At 45.2% G+C, this 25655-nt stretch overlaps 1 protein-coding gene across 1 annotated transcript in view; it reads left to right on the top strand.

Annotated features, from left to right (window-relative positions):
- OVCH1 (ovochymase 1) overlaps positions 1–25655 on the top strand; it is a 1424491-nt gene that overhangs the window by 399149 nt on the left and 999687 nt on the right. Inside the window, exon 7 of the mRNA XM_069628530.1 lies at positions 9245–9396. Within this exon, the coding sequence (XP_069484631.1) occupies positions 9245–9396 (152 nt within the window). The remainder of the gene's footprint in view (positions 1–9244; positions 9397–25655) is intronic.

Below are 25655 nucleotides of genomic sequence, written 5' to 3'. Positions count from 1 at the left end.
CATGGGCACCTATCCAGCCTTGTGTACACGTGCGCCAATGCTCAGTGGTCAAAGGCTCCAGAAGGCTTGGTATCATAACTTGGCAACCTGGTGGTGATCGCCAGATAGCAATGCCTACAGTTTTTATTTAATCTTTTTTTTTAAATCGATCTCAACATCTCTATAGAGCAACTGTCTTCAGAGGTTTCAAATAACTATAGATTTATAACATGTGACCGAGCCTCTGACTATTTTAAGGATTCTTACCTATTCTTACAGGAGGGTTTGATCTTGGGTCGGGCACCGGCCAGGTCTTGCAGGGCTGTCCTGTAGAAGGGGCTTTGAACGTGTTTCAGCTGTACGGGTGCTCCAGCAGAGGGTCGTGCCCTGAGCACGGAAAAGATTTTGATCTTTAAGGGGTCCAGTTCATCTTTATCATGGGGCAGCCCAACTTTCTGTATGCCACCCTACAATCCCAAGTCTTCTTTTAAAGGCTGTTAACCCCCTGTTAAGGATTATCGGATTGCACCCACATGCCATACAAGGGGTAGCAAATGTGCAGACTCATTCGATCCTCATAGCTTGAACTTTAATTGTTGGGTTTTTTAGTATACCCCCACCCTGTACAACCTATAAATTGTTTTGTTGTTCAGAGTAAGATCTATATACATTGTCCAATTAGCTGAATTCTTAGCCAATGTTCTACTCTGAATACCGTTAGACACAAATGTATTAACAGCTATCAAATTTAATGTATGACAAGTTACACATTATCACTTTACAGTATTGATCTGTTGTGTAATACAGAAGTATAGCTGTGAGCGGTTTTATCAAGTCTATGTGTATAACATCCTAAATATGTCTGCGACCAAATGGCTACACATCTATGAAATGTGAGATGCTAGCAATAGTATGTATGTGCTCTATTTTATAGTTCAATAGCAAACTATGGGTGTGCTATCAGATTTTTTTAATATCAAATTCATTGGGATTCTTATCAGATTCATTTATATAGAAAGTATTGAAATCAAATGTATTGGGGTTCAACTAAATGTATAGGGGCTCAGTTAAATCTGTCAAATTGTATATACACTACAGCAGGGGTTCTTCTATAAAATGTATTGGGGGGTTTAGTCAAATGTATAGGGTTCGTGCCATGGCCACCTGTCTCTTGTAACACTTGATAAAAGGTATTCAACTCTACTATTGTGAAACATATTTCAAACCTTAACACACACACCTTAATGTATATTGAAAAAATATTTTAGTCCAAGAAACATTAACGAATTCCTTACAGACCCAATCAATGGACAATGCATTGCAGATAAAGAATCCTTCCTGTCGAATCTAAAATGAAAGCAAAAACAATGCATAGTGATCCCTCATGGTAAATCGACATAGAAAAGTAAATTTGAGAAGACTGTAAAGTATATGGCAACATTTCCGGGTTGGAATAAAGTCTGGAACATAAGTCTGTTCACAAAATGGGTCATCTTTATTGAAGTACAAGCAAAAGCAGCACATTTAAATGTGCTCAGCCAACACATCTAATGACCTTCCAATGTATACGAAACGTGAGGAAAGATAATTGAACAAGCAAAACATGTAGACCTCAAGCAGCACAGTAACCAGTAGAGAAGTCTTTAAAAAGACAAAAGGGAGGCCACCAGGGGTCGCAGGCAAGATGGCTGCCTGAGTGCTGAACTCCGTCCCCAGCCTGGGAATGACTGCAGTGTTCTTGTTAAAAGCAAGCTTCTACACACTCAAAGCGTTGAAACTCAGTCTCAGACCAAGATGGAAGATCTGAAGCTGCTCTGTCGCTCCAAATGCACCCTTCACTGGGAGTGAAGGAGAAACCAACTGGCCCCCTGATCTGGATGGTGTAACGGCTGAGACCCGTCCGCGAGCGAAGTGACTTTGTGCGGCCGAGGCCCGAGAGTGCCAGCTCTCAGAGCTTTGACCTGACAGCGAGTGGGGTGGTAACTCCCCCATCCCCCCCCGCCAAGGCAGACGCAGGAGTGCGCCTTCCCCGGCGCTGCTCACACTAGTAATGGAGGAACGCAGTGGCCCAAGGACCAGCCTGCCAGCAGGCACGCAGCAGGTAAGGAGGCAGCAGAGCCCGAAGCCCTCTAGGGGGGGTTGCGGCTGCGACACCATTACACCCACTAATTACGCAGGAGATCCAGGTCTATGCAGCGGGAGACATGCCCTGGAGAGGTGACATGTGCCTCAGAAGGACCCGGCCACCCGGAGCAGCTCAGCTGGGCGTGGAGGCAGACTGTGCTCAAAGATCACCTGAGCTTGGCGGTATCGCCCTACATGCCATTTTAGGAAGTGAATGGATCTTGGGGGCAGCACCCGCTACGACCAGTAGTGGAAAAGGGGGTCCAGGACCCATAAGGAGCCCATCAAAGTGCCCAGCCATATACTATAAGCTGGCCAGTAATGTGAGGTACTGACCGCTGGGCCAGATCCCAGAGAACCACAGACAGCCCGCCAGGGTGGGGGGGGGGGGTCCATGCTCCCCCGAGGTGGAAGGCCAGGCTCCCCCGCCTGGGGTCACCCCCAATCTCAGTTGAAAGAAACAGACTAGTGGAGTTCATGAGCGTGGGGTGGAGAGAATCCTTGCGACAGTCTGGGAGACAACCATCCACCTCTTCACCAGCAGAAGGGGTGCAGCAATCCAGCCCGGAGACCAGGAATTTGGAGGGGAAACTCCTGAGTGGAAAACACAGGCGATGGCCCCTAAGAGCCGCGGGACACCCCCTACCACATTGGTGCCTCCTCTCCTCCTTGAATAAATTGTCGCACCACCCACAGACACAGATCTAACACTGGGAGAGGTGCCTGTTGGAGGGGTGCAACTTTACTTGAGACCCCAAAAGAATAAAGGGGGGGGGACACTGTGCTGGAAGGAGGCCTTGCAAATTTCAGTTTCACATGGAGGGCATCACGATGGAAACCGGGAGTGCGACTCCAGCGCCGTGGAAGTTGGGCTCCATAAAGAGACATACAGACCTGGACGAGATCCGGGGGATGAGACGGACATGGGGGCAAGACTGGCCGACCTTTCAGCTAAGGTGTCCACACTGGAAGACAGAATGGACTGGGTTGAGGCTAACCAAATGTCCACTCTGCTCTTGGAAATGCAGATGGAGGCTTGCTTCATGGAAATGGAACAGAGCTACGTCTCAAGGTGGATGCCATTCAAAATCGGGAGTGAAGGAACAATTTTCGGTTCATTGGGCTGTTAGAGGTGGAGGGTGAGACCCCGGTAGGCCTGGAGCATAAGGTGCAGGACATAAGACAGAGGAAGATGAAAGGGTCACGATATACAGTGCATCGGGCAGGTGTAGGAGCCCAGGGCCCCTGCTTGGTCTTAGCATGCATGCACATCTATGCGGACAAGAGAGGATCTTTGAAAAAGCTAAACGCCTAAGGGAAATACAATATGGTGATTCAAAAGTGGCCACTTTCCAAGACCTCGCTGCCCACAAGTTGCTGAGATGAAAAAAGTGTGGGTCCCTCACCAAGTGGTTGCAGTAAAAGGGGTTAAGTATCGTTGGGGCTAACCATTCTCCCTGGTGTTTGAATGGGAGGGGGAGAGGCATCATCTGGTGGCAGAAGAGGCCATTCAGCGGATCACAGGACTTGCTTGGCAGTCGGGAGGGTCTCTCAATCGGAGTATTGTGGTCGGGGGCTGGACCCAACTCTGGGACCCAGAGGTCAAGACCCAGTCTGAGGAAATCGAAGGGCGAAAGGAGGCTGAATGTTTCAGAAGTTGAACACCCCCATCCCCCTCCACGGAATGAGGACTCCTGAGGGGGCCAGGTGCTAAATAGTGCTGTTGAATGCCCCCCCCCACCCCCTCTGTCGTGCCCTCGACTAGCTTAGAGGCCCAGTAGGAGGCGGTTGATCATGGAGCTGCCACTGTTTGGTTGTTTCACGCAGCTGTAAGGGGGGCAGCAGTACTTTGTTTGAGGTTTCAGTTAAAATACATGGTATGCTTTGAGGGTTGAATGCACATGGCCGAGAGGGGAGAGGTAACTGTTTGGGGGTGGGGCTCGGGGTTCAGTTTGGAACTAACGGAGCATATACAATCCCCTGACTGGCTTAGGGATACAGGAGCGGTAGACCTGCTTAACATGATACCCAAGGCAGGTGACTAGTCCCTGATGGTTCATTGACCATGCACAGCGGGACTGGGAAATGGGGACGCCTCAATCTAGCGGGAGCGAAGGGTGGGGGTGGGGGGAATGGGTGGTGGTGGTGGTGGAAAGGAGGGGGGAGGGAAGAATGGGCATACCATGGATTCCAAATGGTGGGAAGGCCACGTGCCTTGGGCGCAAGAGTAATGGGTGAAGAGGTGGAATGGTTAAGGGATGGTCGGTACGCCAAACGTCTGGTTTGAATTCTCAAAACAAACCATCCCTGACGGGTAACATGTTCCACAAACAAAGTCATGGTCCTCTTTCTGCAAGAAACGCACTACCGATGGGGCGGAATCACCCATAACAGACAAAGAGATGGGTGGGAATTTGTGGGTTTTGCATAGATCCTCTAAGAAGGAAGGGGTGGGTATACTGCTTTGTAAGTCATTAAGTCTAAAGGAGATCGAGAATAAGAGGGGCTTTGGGGGTTGATTTTTGGGAATAAAAGGTACAAACGAGGGTAGGCAGAGCACACTGGCCACTCTACGCACCTAACGTGGGCCAAGTGGGGTTTTTACACCCTGTGTTTAGTGTGATGGGTTGGTGGGCAGAGGGAGCGATGCTACGGGGATTTTAATTTGATACTGGACCCCCAGTTTGACTGGTGGTCAGCAAAGGGGCTGGTGATGAGATCCTTGCCTTGAGTGATCTTTTGCAGGATCACTTCTGGGTGGATTCTTGGCGCAGGGCCTGGCCAGGACTGGGGGTCTATAGTGGATCAGTGCCATATATGATATGGAATGTTTAACTCGCCTTTTGGATGAATCGAAGTATAAAATTGAAAATGCTTGGCTCCCTTTCTCTTAGAAATATGGGTGGTAGAACTGGTGGGGCCGAGGAGTGGGAGGGGGCTCTGGCAGAAAGGGCTTAATTCTTCATAGGGAAGTGATGTTTGACTGGGGCCCATGATGTGGATTGGGGGAGAGAATGTATCGATATTATTCTTATAACTAAAATGCCAATAAAATTTGGTTTTAAGAAGACAAAAGAAATTAGCATAAAACAGAATGACTAGTAGATATAATCCCTCTAGGAAGAAATAGTTCCAATCACAATGTGCAATTCACCTACTGTAAAAGGAGTAGTGTGCATAGAGTATGGTGAAGGACAAATGAAGGGATTGTCAATGAATTGAAACAAATGCTAGAAACCATGTATGTTTGTAGTGACGTCCTGCTGACTTGCAATGCCATCACGCAGATGCAAACACTTGTTCCATGCTCCCGATTTGATCAGAAATTTACCATACAGCCAACTATTGAGTGACAATGAATTTAAGTACAGTTCAGCGTGACGATTGATACATTAGGAGATCATGGTTACCCTAGAGATTAAATCCTCCCTGTTAGGAAAAATATTTGAGACTCCTAGACAAACAACTTTGATGCAGAGCACCCCAGGTTGTACCGTCTTGAATTTTGTCTCCTGGTACTCCCAAAGTAACAAAATCAGAAATCCTTCTTAATTGGAAGAGTATCGCAACTGATGACTGGATAGTACATTGTTTAGTCCTCCTGCATTCATTTTTAAACGCAGTAACAACCCGAGAAACCTTTTGGTTAAAATACATGGGTCTAAGGAAGTAACAGTGGGAGTAGGTGAGGGGCACTTTCCCGTACTTTGTGTGAATTGTAACCGTATTACACAGGGGAACTTGGTGTACCATAGAGCTGAAGGAAGAATTGTTTTGAAGCATTTAACACATGTGGCATATGCTACGCTGGACAATCAAAACGTACTGCTAAGACCCGCGGGAATGAACACCCTGATGAAACATTGGGACTAACAACCCCACCTCCCTTGTGGCAAGACATTTACAGGAGCTATGACCGCAAGTATCAAATACCTTTCAATATTTTGGAGATTCTAATATCCAGACCTCATGAGGATATTCGCACTAAGCTTGACCTCACAAACCTTTTGGATTGTCTGGCCTCTGACCCTTAGGCATGTGTAATTTGACATTTTTCTATAAATTCATTCTGAGTTGTTCATGTTCTTTAATAGCATTTTGTTACCACATCTGGATTCTCCACACTTTTTTCCTCTTTGTTTTTGCCTGTGCATAATGGGACAGCCTAGCTATGGGACCCATGATGGTCCTTGTTCTCCCTTGGAACAGTTTCAGGCAGTGTGCAAGTGGCAGGATTCAGTTGCTGTTCTGTGTGCAATACGGTCACATTTTTCCTGTGGTCTAATGTGGATTGTGCTCATCTGAGCATGATCGTGCTGTTCGGGATGTCACATAATGTACTTCATAATTGGTGACGGGAAGGCTTTGTCTCACTGTAAAAAGGTTGGCGTAGGTTTCTTTTACTACTGCATCAATTGTATATCTAGTGTCTTCTCTGTGATGCAGCTTTCCAGCACCAACACATGTGGCCACATTGAGTCTAAAGGATCATAATCTGTCTTGATCTACCTTATTAGTGGATGATATGAGTGATGAAGAACCTGAATTTTCAAAATCCTCCCATTGTTTCACTTTAATGTGTTTTTTTTCCCCTTATCTCAAGTAGATGAAATCTGCTGGCTGAATAGGTCTTCCCCCTGGAGTAGTAAATGGCACAACCTCCTCTGTAGATCTCAGTGCATGTTCTTTTCATGGTCAAATTCCTGCGTTTATTGGTGCATGAACTGCAGTATGACTCTTAACTGGGTATTGAAATGAAAGTTGAATGCTACCATCAGATCATGTGCAATTATGGCAACCCCAATGCACACAGTAAGTACTGCAACAGGAATGAAATGGCCGCCAGCTGCACTTCTCCAGCCTTTACCTTGTGTGGGCAGAGATAGTGTCCCAAATGTTGTTCGGTCATTGTCCCCCTCTCTCGGCTGCTCAACCCATCAACATTCAGTGGATGTGGTTCTCCCGCAGCCGAAGTGCCTTTTTTCTTCACCTCGCCCAGGTGTCGCCCAATGGCCTGTGTCTGGTCCACTCACTTGAGACTGACAGATTGGAGTGACCTCATCTACGCAAATGTTGCAGCTCCTCCCAGATTTCACTGCGCATGACACTCCCACAAGCTGCCCTTAGGGAAATGAGTTGCATGAATATCTCTCAAAAGCTGCACTCTCCCTAATCTCACACCAGAAGGCACTTGTGTGGTCACCCACTGCAAATCTGTGTCAGCAAAATCTGCCCCAATCGAAGACCCAAGTCCCTCACTAACTCTACCCTTCATACAAGACTACAAACTCCATCACAGTTTAGCCTCCCCTTCACTAATTTCGTAAGCCTGATTTTAGCAACAACCTCCTGCATATCCAAAAGCTGATGTGACAGTGCATAGCCCCCCTACCTGGCCCCGGAAGGGAGTCTGCAGCAAGGAGTGATCAAGTGGATCCAGCAGTCAAATCAGCCACACCCATGAGGGTCAGGGGAGTGGGACCTCGGTGGATGCCGTGGCAGGCACCACTGTGCCTGGCAACAAAAGAAAGAAAAAGGGCAACATGGTTTCCCTGGTATCCTGCATTCCAGGGGAACATGACTGTGCTGCAGTGATCCCAATGGTGCCCTGCAGCCCTTGCAGCAACTGGAAACCAGGACAATGCAGCGGCTTCAAGTGTCCCCAGAGCGACAGATGCCAGTGTGCGACACGGCAGCCCCTCCAGGGTTATAGCAATCCTGGCAAAGACCGAATGAAACCAAAGGAGTAAACTTAACCAGTGGCTCACGGAAGAGATGAAGCTGCTGAGGCTGATGCAGCCCAAACGCCAAGGAAAATGCAACGCCCGCACCCACCAATATGGCGGCATCCTCAGCTGTGGTCTATGGGAGGAGGGGCTGTGGGAGAGATGAAGCAGGAAAGAGCAAACACCTGCAAACTGCTTGTTTGGGAACAAACCTAACACCCAAAAAGTAGGTGGGAGGTCAGGTTGGGCATCTAGTTAGAAAATTACCCTATCAGACAGAAGGGAGGGATATAAAAGGGTGGGAAAGCCTAACAAAGCTTAACCTTGTCATTGCAGCAAGAGGAAGCAGAGACGGTGGTGTACATCTGGGCATATTCAAGGAGAACCAGAGGACAGACCAACCCAGAAAGACTGAGAAAGAACCAGAGGAGCCAATATTGGGAGTTGGGGGAGGGGACATGGGAGGATATTTAATTAACAAGCTCCAAGTAATGAAAGACATGTGGTGTGATCGTTCCTGATCCGAAAGCATGACAGCTGGCTAGGACTGAAAAGGCACTGCAACCACAAGTCCACATTCATGCTGTGTGGGCTAGGGTACTCTAGACAAACCTTTTTGAAAGGTATGTCCCAAGCAAGTTTGACATGGCTGAGGCACCTGAAAAGTAGGTCATTCAGGGTTCTAGGTGTGAAGTGCGTCCAAGCCTACTGATGGGAGACTGCATGCCTTGCCAGAGGGATTAATTGGTCTACTCCACCTTGTTCTCGCATTCATATTGAAGTTCTCTGAGCTGCCAACATACCTCCCCATATTACAGTCAACACCCCACCTGTGTACAGTAAGTATTTAGTGAAGTTCTTTCCTCGATGTGACCATGGATGACTGAGTGGATCCGGAGTAGCAAATTGCAGGACTTAAACAATGGTGCAGAGTCTTTACCTATACTGGCTTGTTGTTTTCAACATGTTGAACTCTGTACTGACCATTTGGCACAGTACCAGGATCCAGCCTTATTGCCAGATACATAATTGGACTGCACTTTCGCCATGAATTTTGTCAGATGGGTGATAGTTTCAAAATTAACATAACTGGTAAACTGGAACAAATTAGTTTCCCTGGCATAGAAAAGCAATGTCAATGTCTTGCGCTTCCAAGATATTTCCAAGAAGTATGTAATTGGCTAGAAGCTTTAGTTCATTACATTGGACCCTGGAATCAACTAGATTACTGTGTTGCTGATGGTTTAATTCAATGTTTTACACTAGTTGCTATCTCGTTTGTTAGTGTTCCAAAAGGCTACAGTAGAATCTTAAAGAAGAAATACACTTGTCCTGAAGAAATGTCCATGCTAAATTATTTTACCACTTTTTAGTAGGCTTGGTCTTTAACTGGTGTGCCATGTGCTTTCCTCCAGGTGGCAAAATGTCTGCTAAGCAACAAATTGTGAAGCTCCCCATCATTGACCAAGCTATGTGTAACTATGCGCTCACCTCTCAGGATATTACAAGCATTGACGATACATGTCTGTGTGCTGGTTTTCCATCCGGTGGAAGGGATGCATGTCAGGTAACTGATTGTCTTTGACTGTTTCATAAAATATATATTTAGGTTTAGCTATTTACTATTAAGTTTTGGTTTATTAATATGCCCATACATTTTTTTCTTCTATTTAAGTTGTAGGTTTTCTCAATTGAATTTAGGAATGTTTATAAAAAGTGCACTCTTTGTTTGTGTTGTAGCTGTTAATAATCCCTGAAATGTATTTTCTGTGTTTGTAGTAAGGCTCAATTGAAATTGCCATTTGCTACTTTTTAAAATGTCATTTGAATGCATTTTTAGCCTATTGAGTCTATGCAGTTCCACAGAGGAACATCAGCTCTAGCACATTGTGGAACTGGTCACTTGGTGTGACCTTGTGGAGTGAGGTGGCAGCAGAGAGGCATGCATGTGTAAATTTCAGGGGTTGTATAGCAAGTCTGCTGGCACTTGCTGTCTGTCTTGTACACATCTTCATCTCTGTATTGGTTCTGCCGAGAGTTAATGTAATAGTAAATTAATGTGCTGGGTAAGAAAGCAGAAGCCACTCATTTCTGCTCAATTTATCTGAGCCGGGCTTGGCAACCTGCACGTCTCAATGTTTTGGACTTCCCCCATTATCCCTCCACCTGGGGCTTGTCTTGCGCTGATGGGGATTTGTCATTCAAAAGATATGGAGAAATAGCAGGGAAAAGTGGCTGCAGACCAATTGATAACAAATCAATGGCTTGGTCTTTGTTTCCCGAGATCCTAAACCAAATCTTTGAGCAACAGGGTGTAGGCGAGGACTCTCTAGCCCCATGGGGATAGTGATTTGTGCCCTAATTCCTTCAGAACAAAGGATGTCTTTATATTTTTTTTTTCTACTTTTTTTTTCTCTTTGGCCAGCACAACTTGACAATTTTACAAGAGACTTGGCTGTTTTCATCTTTCCAGATGAACAGTTTTGCAACCCTTCATCAATTGGGCTCTCATAAAAACTGGTAGACCTTCAGGAGGCAAGGCAATAGCAGTCCAAAATTCTTGCTGTATGACTGAGCTGATTCCCACGAACACCAGAGGAATCCAAGCAGTGAGGCTGAATCTAATGCACAAAACCGAGCAGAAAGTAATGGTGGCAATGAACCTTTTATTGGAATGAAGCCTGGGTTGAACTGGTTGCCTATTTGGATAGCTTAGCCGATCTACTCCTAGAAACAAGAATAAGCAAAGGGTCTCCCGAAATCCTCTTAGCGGGTGACCTATACTGCCAGTGTATCCCCATAGACAGAAGGGTAATAAAGGGCAGGTAAGGGTTGGAAAATGGTTAAGCTTCCGAACAGTGGAATCTAGTGATGGCAAATGGTGCTGTAAGGGGAGATGCCCCTCCTGCTGCAACGTGGAGTCTGGGTTCATCAAGCTCAATATCGGATTATGTATTTGTCCCCGTCTCTATTCGCCCTTTGCAAAGAAATATTGGTGGGGGAGGTTGGGGCAAGTGGTCATCTGAGAGTCTCTGAAATAATAAATTGGCGCTTCCTGACAAACCATTCAGATCTATGCCCTGATGCGATTTTGAATTGTCAGGAACAGACTCCTAAGCTTTAAGAAAGTGGGTCAGATTGATTGAAGATCTCTCTAATAGATGTAGGTGTATGAGTGATGTAGAATTAGGCCGGGAATGTACACCAACTAATTTTCAAGCTTTCTTATGGTCTGTAGAGCAGCCAAATTCAAGGTCCACAGTTAGGCATATCAATCATCTCCACTCATTTGAAGAGGTGTGTATGAGAAAGAACTCTTTGAAAAGCCTTAAGGACACTAGCAACATACTAGCAACTATTCCGCTAGACCCTTTGGCTTTTTGGCTTTAAAGAAAGAAGAAAAAACTACAGAATGAGTACAAAAACTGGATACGAGGCAAATATCAGTACCACTAGAAGGATGGAGAGGCTATGATAAGAGATCTGGGAAAGAGCAACGCTTGCTATTTTCGGTCCTTGATCAATTGACTGAGAGCCCCAATCCCTTGTGATGAGTAACATGATAGGGATTGGTATGAACACTTTGCTGGTGTATACAGGAAGCCTCGGAATGTATATCCCACTAAAGAGCGGGATGCCTTCTGGCATTTGGTGATATCAGAGTAGAGCATTTTAGAGCAAATCAATCCTCCCCTTTTAGAGCATCCGCCTCGAATATGCTTACGAATGCCATTATGAAGAATAACGCTTGTCCAGTGTTTTGGGTATACTCTTTGAGAAGATCCTAAGGGAAAAAAGCCTGCCTACTCCCTGGAAGTCCTCCATTATCCTGATCTATAAGGGAGGCGATCGGTCGAATCCTGGAAATTATCGCCCGATCGCCCTCCTGGATGCTGAGTGTAAGATCTGCTTGGGGTTGATGCTGAAAGAGCTGGAGGTCTAGTCAAACAAATATGAAATATCAAAGGCCCAAATAGGCTTTTGGAGGGGTCCAGCTACCTCCCTAAATGGCCTAGTTCTGAATTTAGTAGGTGAAAACTCATTGGTTAAAGGTGGTGCTGCCCTGTATGGTGCTCGGATCGATCTATTGAAGGCAATTCATATGATTTGTAGAGAGCACCTCTGGGCTCAGCTGGATGCTTGGGTAATACCAAGGCACCTCCTAGCTACATTGGCAAGCCTCCATGAAGGTATCTTCCTGAAGATTAGACTGAATGCAGCAGGCCAGCTATCCAGTAGGGGTGGGCAGAGGGGTCAGGCAGGGTTGCCACCTGGCCACTATTTTCTTCAACCTAAATATGGTGGATCTAGGTGTCTTGCTCCTGCGGCACTGGTCCACTTTAAGATAGGAGGTACTCCCATCAGATGGCTGGTTTATGCCTTTATGGTCTTGCTGGACTACTCTCCGGTGGGTTTGCAGCATCTCTTAAAAGTGATGTGGACCTATGCATAGATTAATGAATTTAAGATCAATGCAAACAAATCTAACATAGTCTGCAAAAGGCTGGGAAAACGTGTCTGACACCTAACATGGGCTTTAGGAGAAGAGATGCCTATAGTGAACCAGGTGACCTATCTGGGCTTTAAATTATATGCCTGCCTGTCGTTGAAGAAACTGAACCTGGATCTAGATACGTCCAGGTGTTGGGCAAGCCAGATGAGGCAAGTGTAACACTCACCTAACTACCACGGGGGCGCTGGTCTGGTTCGCGCTGCTGTGACCTCGTCTAAGGTGATGCGCAGGGTTCGGAAGACGGACTGGACCGGGCCCCAGATCTGGCTTGTCTGACTCACAGAAGTATCCTTCTTAGGGTCTAGAAGGACGAGCTCTCCATCCTGCTTCTGATGCAGGGGCGCGTTGGTATCCAGTTACGTCACTGGATTTTCGGATGGGTGAGAACCAAACTTGCTTGGCTTCCAGGTAAGTTTTTCTATAAGTGGTTCCCCTTGTGTCCATGCATTAATGTTCTAATGCTAGTGTCTTTTTCCCCATAGGAGCCGGGGTACGGAATGCCGGGGAACAGGCACCGACCCGAGGTGAGCGGTGAAATCCTTGTGGAAATCAGGTAAGTCTTTAATGAGTGTTTTGGTAATGTCTTTTCTTTCACTCATTAACGCTGATGTCTTTTTCCCCTTAGGGGCTGGGGTCCGAAATTGCCTGGATGCGGCGCGGACCCGAAATGAAAAGGGAATGACCCAACAGGTAAGTCTTGACATGGAGTTTTAGCTTCCCTTTTCCCTTCTTCCTCTCACCTTTGTTCTGGTCTTTTTCTCCCTAGGTGCGGGGGCGTGACTGCAAATCCGGATGGTCGCTGCTGAACATGGAGGCGCCCTGTAAAGGTGAGTAGAATGCGGCGCTGCAGCGATCGATGCGCTTTTAAAAATAAATGTCTTCCTTTTCAGGATTGTCGGCGAAATGTCTCTGGGATGCAGATTTAGCAGGTGAGGCCTTTTCCTTCTGTTCTCTTGTTCCCTTCCTTTGCTGGTGATTCAGGATGCTGGCAGGTGTGGCAGAAGTCAAGATGCAGGAGCAGACACGGTGAGCGTCCAGCTGCTAGATGCAGAACAACGCGAAGCACCTGTGGCTGATCGGGTGTGGTTTAAATAGCTTTGGAAGAAGTTTCTAGAATGTGTCCTTCCTCCAATCGGGTATGTATCCTTCCCCGACCACGCCCGGGTGGTGAATGAGTCCCACAGGTAAAGTAGTTCCTTTCAGGCCTCAAGGAGGCCAGGGTTCTGCAGCATGGTCTGCATCAGGTAAGTGCACCCAAACACTTTCATAATGAGCCTGGCGCCTATGGCGCCAGGACTGACGTTTTCTATGAGCATGGCGCCATCGGCGCCAGGACGCTGTCCAAAGGGCCCCTATAAGGGGTTGCTGGGACCTTCCCCGGGGACTTGATGTCCGCTTTCGGGGACGCAGGGCCTGAGCCGGCTCCCCGGGAGCGGGCATCGTGACAGCAAGTTCTGAAAAACATACTGCAAGTTCTCCCTAGAGCTGCTATTAAAATTCTACACGCAAAGGTACTCCCAGCCCTGCTCTGTAATGGACACAACCTCTGCTCTGGGAGACCAATTGGATAAGAGTAGGGTCGACTGGAAAAAAGCTCTGGGTCTGCCTCTATCCCTCCTGATGGCCAGTTTAAGATTCAAACTGGGGCCCTCCTACCTAAAACTGCACATGAACTGGCAAATCCTCTAATTCCATAGATCGATTATAGTTCCACAAGTGAATTCCCTTTATGTCAACATTGTATCTACATTGGGACTGAACCCCTCAATGCTTCTGACAAAAATAAAATTGTTAGTGATGAAAATTCTGAGTGAAAGCGATACTGAGGAGCTGATCTTAACCTACTTCACACAGACTGATGAAAAAAGAACGTATTGGATACGCACTATTGATATGATGCAATCCTTAGTCCTGGCAAAATCCTGTCTCAATTGATAAAAAATATGGGAATCGTTCTGAGATACACAAGACGCTTCCGTAATCCAAGCTTGAAAAAGGAATTTCTGAGACTACATCTCAACCTTGTGCCGACTGGGGGAAGTTCTAATGTACCGTGATAAGGGTAACTCTTGTGAAACAGGTTGCACTTGTTGCAAAGAATTGTCCAATCTCTCAAGCACATCCTGCTGAATTGCAGCAGTATCTGGGGGTGATGAGACCTCTGTTTCCTCACAGCAGAGAGTAGACACCCAACATTCTGAGATGTTTTGGAACCAACTGATTGGAGGGGAAGAAATCGCTCAATCGAAGTGATTAGAGTGCGCCTAGCTTTAGGTCTAATTGCCAAAGTGATCATAAATAGGCTGCCCTTTTAGGCGATTATATGATTGATCAATGCCATGGGAGCAGTATTGGTGATGTATGATCAGCATAACGCTGGTATCCTCTATTACACTCAGACGATGGGGAGGGAATATGTCCAGTCTTAATCTCTTCACTTTTCTTTTTCTTCTTCCTTTGCGCCTTAATTTTTTAATGCAACTGTGTATATTCTATATTTATGCCGTATAGTTGCTTTTTTCTCTATATAAATACTGTTTTATTGTGAAAAGCCATGATTTGGCTAAGACACAAATAAAAATAAATCAAATATGGAGAACCAACCTTTGCAGACCCTTCATAACAGTGGTCAATGAAGAGGTGGTAAAAATGTGCTTAATTTTGATTTACTGAATTATGAGCTTGGATAATATTGTTTGGTTGTAACAGCAATGCAGTTTTGAAGGCTTCCCTGGATTGGTTCTAGTAATAAGGACAGCTGAAGGACTAGGGCATTGGCTGTGAAGGAAATTGAAAGAGCAATGAGGAGGTCCAAATGGTGTTCTGCTTTAGAATTTCCAAGCTTTAAATATGGAATAATGATGTTCATGCATATCCATGAAGAGCTCAAAGAAAGGGAAGGTCTTCATGCACAAGCAACACACATGGTCAATCAACCTGTAGTAAAATGTCAGTAGTTCACTAACCAATATCGAAAAGGCATTGGCAACAATACACTACAGTGCCTACTAGAATGAGTCTATGCGTCAAAAGGGGTTTACCAATTTGAAAAGTAAATACTAACTTGTTACCTAAAATCTGAATTCTCTTTAGTAATTTATTAGGTTTTACTTTCATCCATGAAATATTAGCTTTTTTTTTGGCCCGCTTTAACATTATCCTCCTGTCCCAAAACTCATTTGAATCCTTCTGCCAGCTTTTGTCCACTTAAAACACCTCTTGCTCCCTTTTCCTTGAGTTCCAAAAACCCATTGGAACATCGAAATTGACATTATTGGAAATGACCGACTAAATAGTCTCTCAATCGGTATTCTGCTTCTAAAAAGGGTGTATGGTTTTGCAGCTTGGGAGATCAAGGGAGAATTAATCATTGACTGTCGGAATGCCCAAAAGTAGAGCACAGTTGGATCATGTGCAATAATCACTTCATATTTTAACCAGAGGAACAGGGATAGATCTGTAGAATTCACAATTATTCAAATTAGCAATTGTTGATCTGATGGTGCTACTAGTTGTATTTATTCGTGCAAACCACAGGAGACACCCTAAATGTAATTAATTACTTTAGCAAATGTTGAGGCAGTTAATCCACTGCTGTCTTGTCTGATCTGGATCCTACATTGGGTTAATTGGCTCATGACCAGACAAATGATACAGCAGTACTGATGCGTGAGCCAGTGCAGCAAAACCAAGGGGATAGCTGGAAAGTTTAAAATCCTAACCACTGCTCTGGACAACCCTCCAGACCATAGTTTTTCACAGCCTGCCATGCCATTCGAGTAGAGGAAGACTCTATTAAAGTTAGGCTTGGTCTCTTGTGCGTTTTATTCTGTGGCAAGTTGCCATAAGTGGGAAATCTGTTATTAAAAAAGCAGGAAAACTAGTTCAACAAAATTGTGAGGTTGAAGTCGGACTTGTAACATTCTACATGTGCTCAGATACTGCTTGGGTTCTCAGTCATTTGCCTGCCTCTTAATTTTGTTTAAGCTTTCTAATAAGACTCGAGGATGCATTGGTCAGACATTCCACCAAGGTTTGCTTTTGTCAGGAAACAGACAGGAAGCAGCAGACACTAGCCTCTTGGTTGTCTGGCCAGCATTCATGTACACTGCACATGGTTGCCAGAGGTCCAGCGGTCTGCTTTCTTCCCATTCACAAGCCAGCCTTACGATCGTGCCTCTTGTGGGTGGTTTGTGGTCCGTTTTACATTAGTTGCTGCAGTCGGAAGGTACGTCAGACTGGTCACAATTCAGTTTTGAACTACTATAGTTGTTCTTTTTTAATACTGCACCGCTTGGTGTCAGATTAGTATGGATCTTCCATCTAGTCTTTTTCTGAAGGTGACCGGTCTGTTTTCCAACCTGTCGCATTCTTGCATCAGACTTTGGGATGCTTCGCCTCGCATGAGGGATGAAGGAATGTATGTAAGGGCCATAGACATTTTGAAATGATTGGTCATGCCCGCATGTCAAAAATAAATTGTCACCTGTCTTCATGATTGCACAAAAAGGAAATGCACATTATTTTCATTTAATGTGACCGTTTGAATTCAAACCTTATACTAAAATACCTTGCATACAAGAAATAAATTCATACATCAATAGTTCATTACTTTCAGCAGATATGACCTAAAACAGTGAAATGAACTAATAAAATGGTACAGAACTAATAAACGATCCTAAAGACAATTTCTCCTAAAATACCTTATACCGTACCTGTCTAGAGTTTCCGTTCCTACATGTTTTCTTTACATATAACCAAACACAATTAAGTGCAATGTGAGTAGTGTTGAGGCAGTAATTCCAAAAGGCTTGTGGTTTCATTGAGTCAGGATCATGTACCAGCTTACCCCTAGTTACCATATACAGTGCACCCAATCTGGGGCACTCATTGAACAGATGTTTCAGTGTCTCTCTTGCTTTCTGGTAGCTGGCATATTCTACAATACCTTGACTCGCTTCTGGCCCCATGTGAAGCACACAGAGGCAATTGGTTTGTGCGCATTAAGAGTCGAAGCCTGCGCACTTTTTGGTCTGGGCCCTCCACTGTATACAGCTGGGGCTTCTTGTAGGCATGAGTCATCATAGCCACTGGGGCATATCCATGTAATGTGGCCAAGTGATCATAGTTGGTGCCCCAGTCCCATCTTTCCACTCTTCTAGAGAAAGCACCCTTCAGCACTTCAAAAGGCTTACCCCGCTACAGATAGGGGTACCAATGTAGGGTCTCAGTTAATCACTTTTGTGAAGGGGCCTCTTTCTGTTACCAATTCATTTCTGTAAGATCCCCCCCCCCCATCCCCATTAGAGCTAACGGGGGCCATTTCAGAGCTGACTCAGGTTTAATAAGCAACTCGCCTCTCCTTTTCAGGGACATCTCTTTTTAGAGAGATGAGTCCCAATTCTAATTTCAGGTACTCAATAGGAGTGGCTTGGGGCAGCACATGATGCTATGCCAGAAATATCCGTCCATTCTATTAAGCCAGGTTAGGTCCCTACATGAGTGCCTCCAGTCCATAGAGAACTGCAGGGCAAAACCACTGTCAATACCAGTATCCTAGTCGGTGATTAACTTGTGTATTGCCTTGAATGTCTACAGACCAGAGGTTATTTGCTTTGCGCACCTGATCTTAATGTCTCTGAACTTGTATTGGGAGCGATTGGTTATAAGCCCCAAATACCTGTCTGTGTATTCAATCACTCCAAGGTCGTTTACATTACAGGCGTATTGGCTTTCTTGAGGCGACCAGCATAACCTTTGTCTTTCCCAGGTTGATTGACCATTCATTAGCAGCCGCAGTTCGTGCCGTGTGGTTCCTACTTTTGGGGGACACTAAGATTTAAGTGCCACGTTGTTTAGCATTCCCGCAACAAACCAGTTGAAAAGCAAGGGGGCCAATATACACCCCTGCCGAACACCTTTATACTTTGACCAGATAGCAGCTCAATCTTATTCTATTTGAGGTCTGAATATGTAATTCCACCAGTATTTGGAGCACCCCCAAACCCTTCTACTTAGCCCATAACCGATTGCCATTGACCCTGTCAAATACTGCATGGAAATCCACAAATGTGATGTACAGTACCGGATTTCCCATGTACTTGGCTCAGCCTATCAAATTATCTAGCATTTTAATGCTATGGGTGGTATTGGACATAGGTCAGAATATCTGTCTGCAATGGGTGCATGATACAGTGCTTGTCAACCCATTCTAGGAGTGATTCCAGGACACAGGATGCAAACACCTTGCCAGAGACATCCAGGAGGGAAAGTAATCTATAGTTTTCTGGGGATAACTGGTCTCCTGATCTATAGACTCAGATCAGTATTGCAGATCTTAAAGACTCTGGTATCTTCCATGCTGCGCAAACCATGATGAATGACGTTCTCAGAAGCTTAGCCCACGCCCAGGATCTTATTGCAGCAGCCAAACCATTGGGGCCCAGGCCCCTAAAGTTTAGTTTCGTAATTCTTGTATGCAGACCCTCGACACTAAACATAATAGGCCACATCTGAACCTCATTTAATGTTATCGCAGGCATATTGGGAGTTAACATTTTTTGCTCAAGAAACTTTCCAGCAAGACTCTGTGATGGGGTTTCACAAATTGGCAATGCTCGAGCCCCTCGCAAAAGTAAGCACTCTCCACATGGTTCTCGGGCACTGACTTTGGATTGCGTGTAGTAATGACTGCCACTGGGCAGTTGACCCCCACCACCCTCCTTCTTTTGAGCCAGTTTGTGTAACTATTTCTGTCTTTCTTTATCTCAGTGAGGACACAGCCCCCATTTATCTCATGGGTCTAAATGTCGGATTGCTCGGCGGAATACTTGTTTTGCTGCCTAAATTTCGGCATCAAACGCGACAGGTCTCTTTTCTACAGGTATGGGGCCCCTCCTACAAATTTGCCCTACCTGGTGGGCAGTTGTGAAAAGCCATGCTTCCATTTCGTCCTGCCATAGTGCATTTGGGCCAGAGGTAAGCATGTCCCTGATTGCATTACAGGCCTTGGTTATGTTCTTTTGGGGCCAGCATAGATTGTTTACAGCTTGATTTGCTATGGGGCCCATCACCCCCAACCTCCATACACTTAGTCTCCCCTTTCAGATGAAAACTCAATCCGGCATGGTTACTAGCAGGATTGGGACTTGCATGTAAATCGCAAACATGTTCTGCCTGCCGATTATTCCCGCAAAGGTAGTCCAGGGACTCCTGTTTATTCCCCACCTGCCACATAGATTTACCAGAGATGTCACTCCTGGTCCTTCAATTTAAAATGAGGATCTCCCATTCATGTATGAATGTGACCCATTGCCGTCCCTTAGTATTGGACTCTTTGAAGACCAGACTGTTAGTAGCCAACATGTGTGGGTGAGATGCTAACAAAGATGTCTCGCTGCAGCACGCATTAAAGGTACCTCCTAGTAATGTATCACTTTCAGCAAAACAACCCAACCTTGTAATAGTCAGATCTATGTACTCGAATGTCTTCGGTTTTTGCATCACCCGGGGGCGGGGGGGAATCATACAGGTTCACAACCAAGTCTTTCGAGCCCATCATTGAGCTTGACCAATACCTCCACCGCCAATACATTTCTGTAGGCGTCGATCGGAGTAACTAAAGTGGAGTTAAGGTCATGCCTAACTCCTATCAACACCAGGGCGCGACGTAAGGGACCTTTCTTTGCATACTGCTGGTAGATCACAAAAACGTCCAAATGAAGGAGTCACCAGCCAGGTTTCCTGGAGCATGAATATATGGTGATCAATTAACCAGTTTAGCGAGTTGCCCTTTCCCACGAAGTGAGTGTGGCCCCAGGTATTATGGGACGCCACTTAATAAGATAATACCTCAAGGGACTCCCCACCAGGTATTCAGCTCTTAAGCCAGTTCCAGGCCTTAACATTGTCATTCCTGTTAACTGCCTTATTTTCCTTAATTGTTTGGGTGTTGCTCTGGCTGCCATACTTGGCTGTCCTGAACAGTGGCAGCAACGCTCTGCTTCTTTCCTGCCTTCTGGTTCCCTGTCAAACTCGTATCCCAAATAATCTAGTGTTTCTCCTTGGGCACAAATCTGGGTCACTGTTGTTGGAAAAAAGCAATGAATCATAGTTTGGTTACTGTGCTTTTTGACCAAAGGTTCAACAAAGTCAATCAGTTGCGTTAAGGATCCGAAGTGCAGGGATTTTGGTGAGTAGTTTTAACAGTGATGAGCGGTTTATTTCCTTCCCTATACTACCTTTAGGTAATGCCCCAATTGTAAAAGTCTATAGGTAGCTTCTGCACTGACCCAGTAGGCTTAGGCTTCTCGTCAGGCAAGGCTTCAGGAGTGTCCCTTTATTTTACATGCGCATGAGTGACCTTATGAGGGTATGCAGTGTTTATAATGAAAAAAGACTTCCAACAACACCTAAATAAGTCACATTTTTGGGGAAAAGTATATACGAGGGTAGAATAAGGGATTAAAGGGGGTCGAAGTAGTTGGGAGGAGTGGGGTAAAAAAGCAGTAGAAACTGGGGGGTGAGAGGGGCCCCTCAAATAAAAAATAAATCAACTTTCGTTATTCGGGTGTCGTTTTAAGTGTCGTTATTTAGGGTATTGTTGTCAAGACATGAAATTCCTTATGAGCAGGCGATACAGCAGCTTCACTTTCACACTCCTCCTAGTTTACAATAGTGGTCTCCGATTTCTCATAGATTGCAGGATTGGGGGTGGTCTCCCTCAGTAGCCAAGTGGTAATGGTTCCAGATGACAGCTGCTGTCATTTCTTTCCACCGTGATTCATTCATCTTGCCCTTCTCCGATTTCTGGATTATAGGTACCTTGGGTAGCAGCCTCCTTGAGGATCCCACCATGAGTAGCTAGTTTGAGCTTCTACAGGTGACGCAGTTTGTGTGGGGTAACTTGGGGGTGACCGTAAAGAGATACCAGAGGCGCCACTTGTTGAACATCCAGAGACTCAATCAATATCATTACTAGCAGCCTTTCGTTTGTACATGTCATAGGGGGTGGTGCAGCCAGTGGATGGGGCCCGCTGGATCTTATCCTTTCAACAGGTACCTGACTGGTCAAGCACTACCCCTTGTTTATTAATGTCCTCGTGGATGTGGCCACAAAGTTTCAGCAGGATTTTTTTTATTGCAAAGTGGAGGACTTTGTTTAAATCGGCCTCAGTTCCTGCCGTTGTATTTGGGCAGCTATTGAGGATTCCATCATTGGTGCCAGTTAACTGGTCCGGTGCAGTGCAACGCAGTCACCGGAGAAGAGGGAGCCTCATATCTGGGGTAATAGATGGCCTTGGTTCAGGCACGCTGTGTTCATAGGGGAGGTATTCATGACCATGCTGACGGCCTCTCCTCGATTAAGTCAGTGCACCTGCTACGGGAGGAGCAATACTTCCCCTCCCCCACCCCATTGCGTAAGGACTAAGACAGTTCAAGGAGGAATTGTTATCGATTTCCCCAGTGAGGATTGATCTTGGTAGGAAGGATAGACAGTTTGTGTCCCCTCTGACTTACCTGGCATTTTACGTAATCCCCCTCCACCCCCCTGTACACTCCACCGAGAACAAACAGGAGGTAGTACATTTGGCTCCATACCAGGCAGACTTGCCTCCCTCTTAAGAGAGGGAAATGAGCAGACCAGTCACCAATCCCACGGTTCATGGTCATCTTTGTCTGCAGCACAAGGTAATGCCGCCTCCAACAATGCCCAGAGTGGAAGAATGAGACCACATCAGACCACTGTCTCCCCTCTATTTGTTTGTCTGGACATAACTGTGATTTGCAGTTATCCCACCTTAAGCCTAGCTCAAAGTTCTAAGAAAAGAATTCTTACAAATGATAAACGACACATCAGCACAGTTATTTCTAGCATCTATACTTAAGGTATTCTGCTCTGCAGCAAATCTCTACTCTGGTTTAGGAGGGAGCAGGCTGCTGGCACCAGGCATGACTAATCCAGGCAGTGCCAGCGCACCCAAGAGGGATTAAAATAAGTATGGTGTGCCAATGCTCATCAATGTTTGCTGCTGTCAAACAAGCGGCAAGCATGTGCCACACAATGCACTTTTATTTTTAAAGTCAGCGAGTGGCAGCACTGCATGTGGGGTGACTGACTTGACCACTGCATCTTAGTTGTACATGGTGCTTGGATTGAGTCCTTCACCTTCCAATGCCCATAATCCCTGGACCAACCATTCTCTAGACCTGCGACTTCTGCGATTCTTTTCTTTTTAATGTCTCATAACCAACTTGGAGACAAAGCAAACTTGGGTAGATATATCACAAGAGCATGTACTTGCTGAGCTTCAGCAAGGGCCTCTTCTTGCTCCAAATAGGAAGGGGAACTCCTCCATTCACATGCACCCTCACTTGCTGAAGTGGATCCATTTTAACAGTGACAGCAGCTGCATGCAAAGTTCTGCTGTTATGGGTTTGCCTGCTTGCTCTACTTGTTTTCGTACTGTGATCATAGAATGTTGGAAATTGTTTTGAGGAAAAAAAATCCCCAGCTAATGAAAGTTAACCTGCTTTTTGAGCCTCCTGATAAACCTTGCGGCTCCCAACCCTCCCTAACCCCCAGCTTTGTGAACCATGATGACCTTCATTTGGTCACTTGCATAATTACAACCTATTATAGATGGGACAAAGAATTGAATAGACTGCTCCTGGAGAAGGGAAATGCTTTCCTGAAATGCGTAGAGCAACACACAAGTTGTTTCATTACCTAGACTGATTTATTCAGATGAGAAATTTGTTTGAACATTCAGTCAAACAACTTTATTCAGCCTGAGAGGCCATGAAAGTACAATTTAACAATCCTTATAGTAAATGACCTTTTGCACAAGAAAACGGAGTGAAAAAGGTGGCACCCTCATTGAGTGCCAATGTGCAGAACTTCCTCACTAGATTAGAAACCCCCCAACCCCTTGCCCCTTTCCCACCTTTAGATCCTCTGGCCCTGCAGAGTAAGGTTCGCCCCGGTGAGAGGTTTGTTAATGGCATCCCAGTGGGCCAAAAAGCCAAAATGGGGGAGAAAGGGTGGCTATAATCCCACTTATTCTGGTCCCCCTGTGGGAGAACTAATGCAAAAAGAAAACCACTAAATGGTGGGTTTGGTTGCCCTCGTGGACGGGTAGCAGTAGTAGGCAAATAAAATGATACAAAGGGTACTGCTACACCTGGTTGGCTGCAAAGTGGTTATATTAGTGGTTATATTATTTGAAACCTAATTACTCCAACCACTGATTTGTATAAAGCTCACAGTTCAATTATTCAGTATGTTCTATGCCAGAAAAACATACATAGACCAGAAAAAGTTGCCATATTTTGCTCATATATTATGTTGAAATACATAGAATCAAACGTAAACATATAACAGTTCATCAAATTGTAATGATTAACATGTCTTGTATGTAGAAAATAATAAAGTTGGTATTATGGACTAGGTCAAATACACAAATTCCACAACATAAATATCAGTAAACTTACCAATAGATAGGAAATTAATTGAAGTTTTAAGCAGAAATTTATTTTAGAAAGATTAGAGAAAGTATAATTGAAAGAAACCCCAAGGGATAAGCCGTGTAAACTAAACTGTCTCCGGAAGAAAGAAAATACAAATGAACAGAAATGTTGAAGATTAATGTTTCATCAAAGAAAGTCACTCAAATATTGACTTGTTGACATCATATGGTTAATCCAAAAATGTGCTGGTTAATCAATGATTGACATTGGATTTATATTGATGGAAAGATTATATTGATGGAAAGATCAATCAGTTCCTGAAAGTCAAACTATGATTCTATACAGTTTTACACATTCTGATATTTCAACAATTTTGCATTTCGTGCTAGAAATTGGTAATCTGTAACACATGAGGTTAATGCCTATGATACAAAGATGGAAGCATTAATTTGAATTGATCATTGATGGCAGTAGATGAGGGCAAGGTATTATTTCGTTAAGTCCTTTCTAGGTAAAACTTTTGTTCAGAGTGGGGGTCTGGCAACGTGATGGGGGACAATGAAATCGTTGAAAATAACAGGGCTATGTGACTTGTAGCCTACTGTGGAAGTAACATCAGTGCCCTCAAAGATCGCCTTTCGTCAGTAGTGTGGATGAAGATCCTCATAGCCGCCTTCATCAGGGCATTCGGTGAAGGACCCTGTGGGTGTAAAAGCAAATAATTGGTCTATGTAGGTTTTCTGGCATTCATAGAGCATACCCAAAAGATGTATTAAAAGGGGAATTTAGAATGAGTACTGGCAGTGGAAAGCAAAAAAATGACTCGCCACGAAAATGAAATGGTCTGTTCTCCTTCACTGCTGGGACACCCCGGATGCCAAAATTGTTGTCACCGTGCAGGTCATGTTTGCTGCTGGGACTAGTGCATGCCCTATAAGGTGAAAGGAGTATGTGTAAATAAGTATTATATATTTCCAAGTGGAATTGTATGGTGCTGCTCCAAAGGGAAAGTCATGCCCTATTGGTAATTCGCTGTACTCATTCAGGACCAACCATGGTATGCAAAGCGGGCAAAGGAGGTGAAAAATGAAGGAATCAACAGCTCACCCGATAAGTGTGCCTTGCAGGGTCATCAGTTAATACACATGGGGGGGAGACACATTTTAAATATATATACCCCCTTTCCTTGTGCGTGGGAAAAGGCTTAGAGGTACGCTTGACAACGTTATTCCAATGTAATGTCTCCGGCTCTGAGTGACTTGAGTTACCCTGCCGTTGTATATGGTCAGACCACGCCTACAAAGAAAGGTTAAGAGAGCGCGGGGACCCGATCAAAGTGGATGGGGGGGGGGGGGGGGAGTGAAATTTAAAAAATAGCAACAAGTGACTCATTTGTGCGTGTGCAGACTGGCAGAAAACTAAAAAAGCAGAGTCCACAGTCTCAAAGTTGAGAAGTGTTAACATACCTGCTCGTGAGTGTGCTGAGGTCGGTTCGACCAAATTCTGTATGCTCCAGTTTGTGCTTCAGATCCACGGACAAATGAGTGTGCGTAACGGACTTGTGTTCAATCGGGACCGATAGTGAATGACTCGCACGGTTTCCATGTAATTATGGTTACCATGTTGGTAGACACGGGTGTTGTCAGAGGAACCAATCTCGGGTGTATATACAGGTGGCTGAGTAATGTCCTCAAGCAAGCCAATCTCGGGTGTGTTGACAAGAACCTAGAACAGGGTGTGTAAATTCACCAATAGTATATGGGAAGAGAGTACGGAAATGGGTGCAGACCGACATGATGAAAGAGGTGTGTGTGAATGATCCAATGGTACGCCAGATAGGGAAA

The sequence above is a fragment of the Ambystoma mexicanum genome, chromosome 12, assembly GCF_040938575.1.
Source record: "Ambystoma mexicanum isolate Mex_15411 chromosome 12, UKY_AmexF1_1, whole genome shotgun sequence".
NCBI lineage: Eukaryota > Metazoa > Chordata > Amphibia > Caudata > Ambystomatidae > Ambystoma > Ambystoma mexicanum.
Note: the sequence above shows the minus strand (reverse complement) of the source record. Positions and strands in the feature narration are given on the sequence as shown.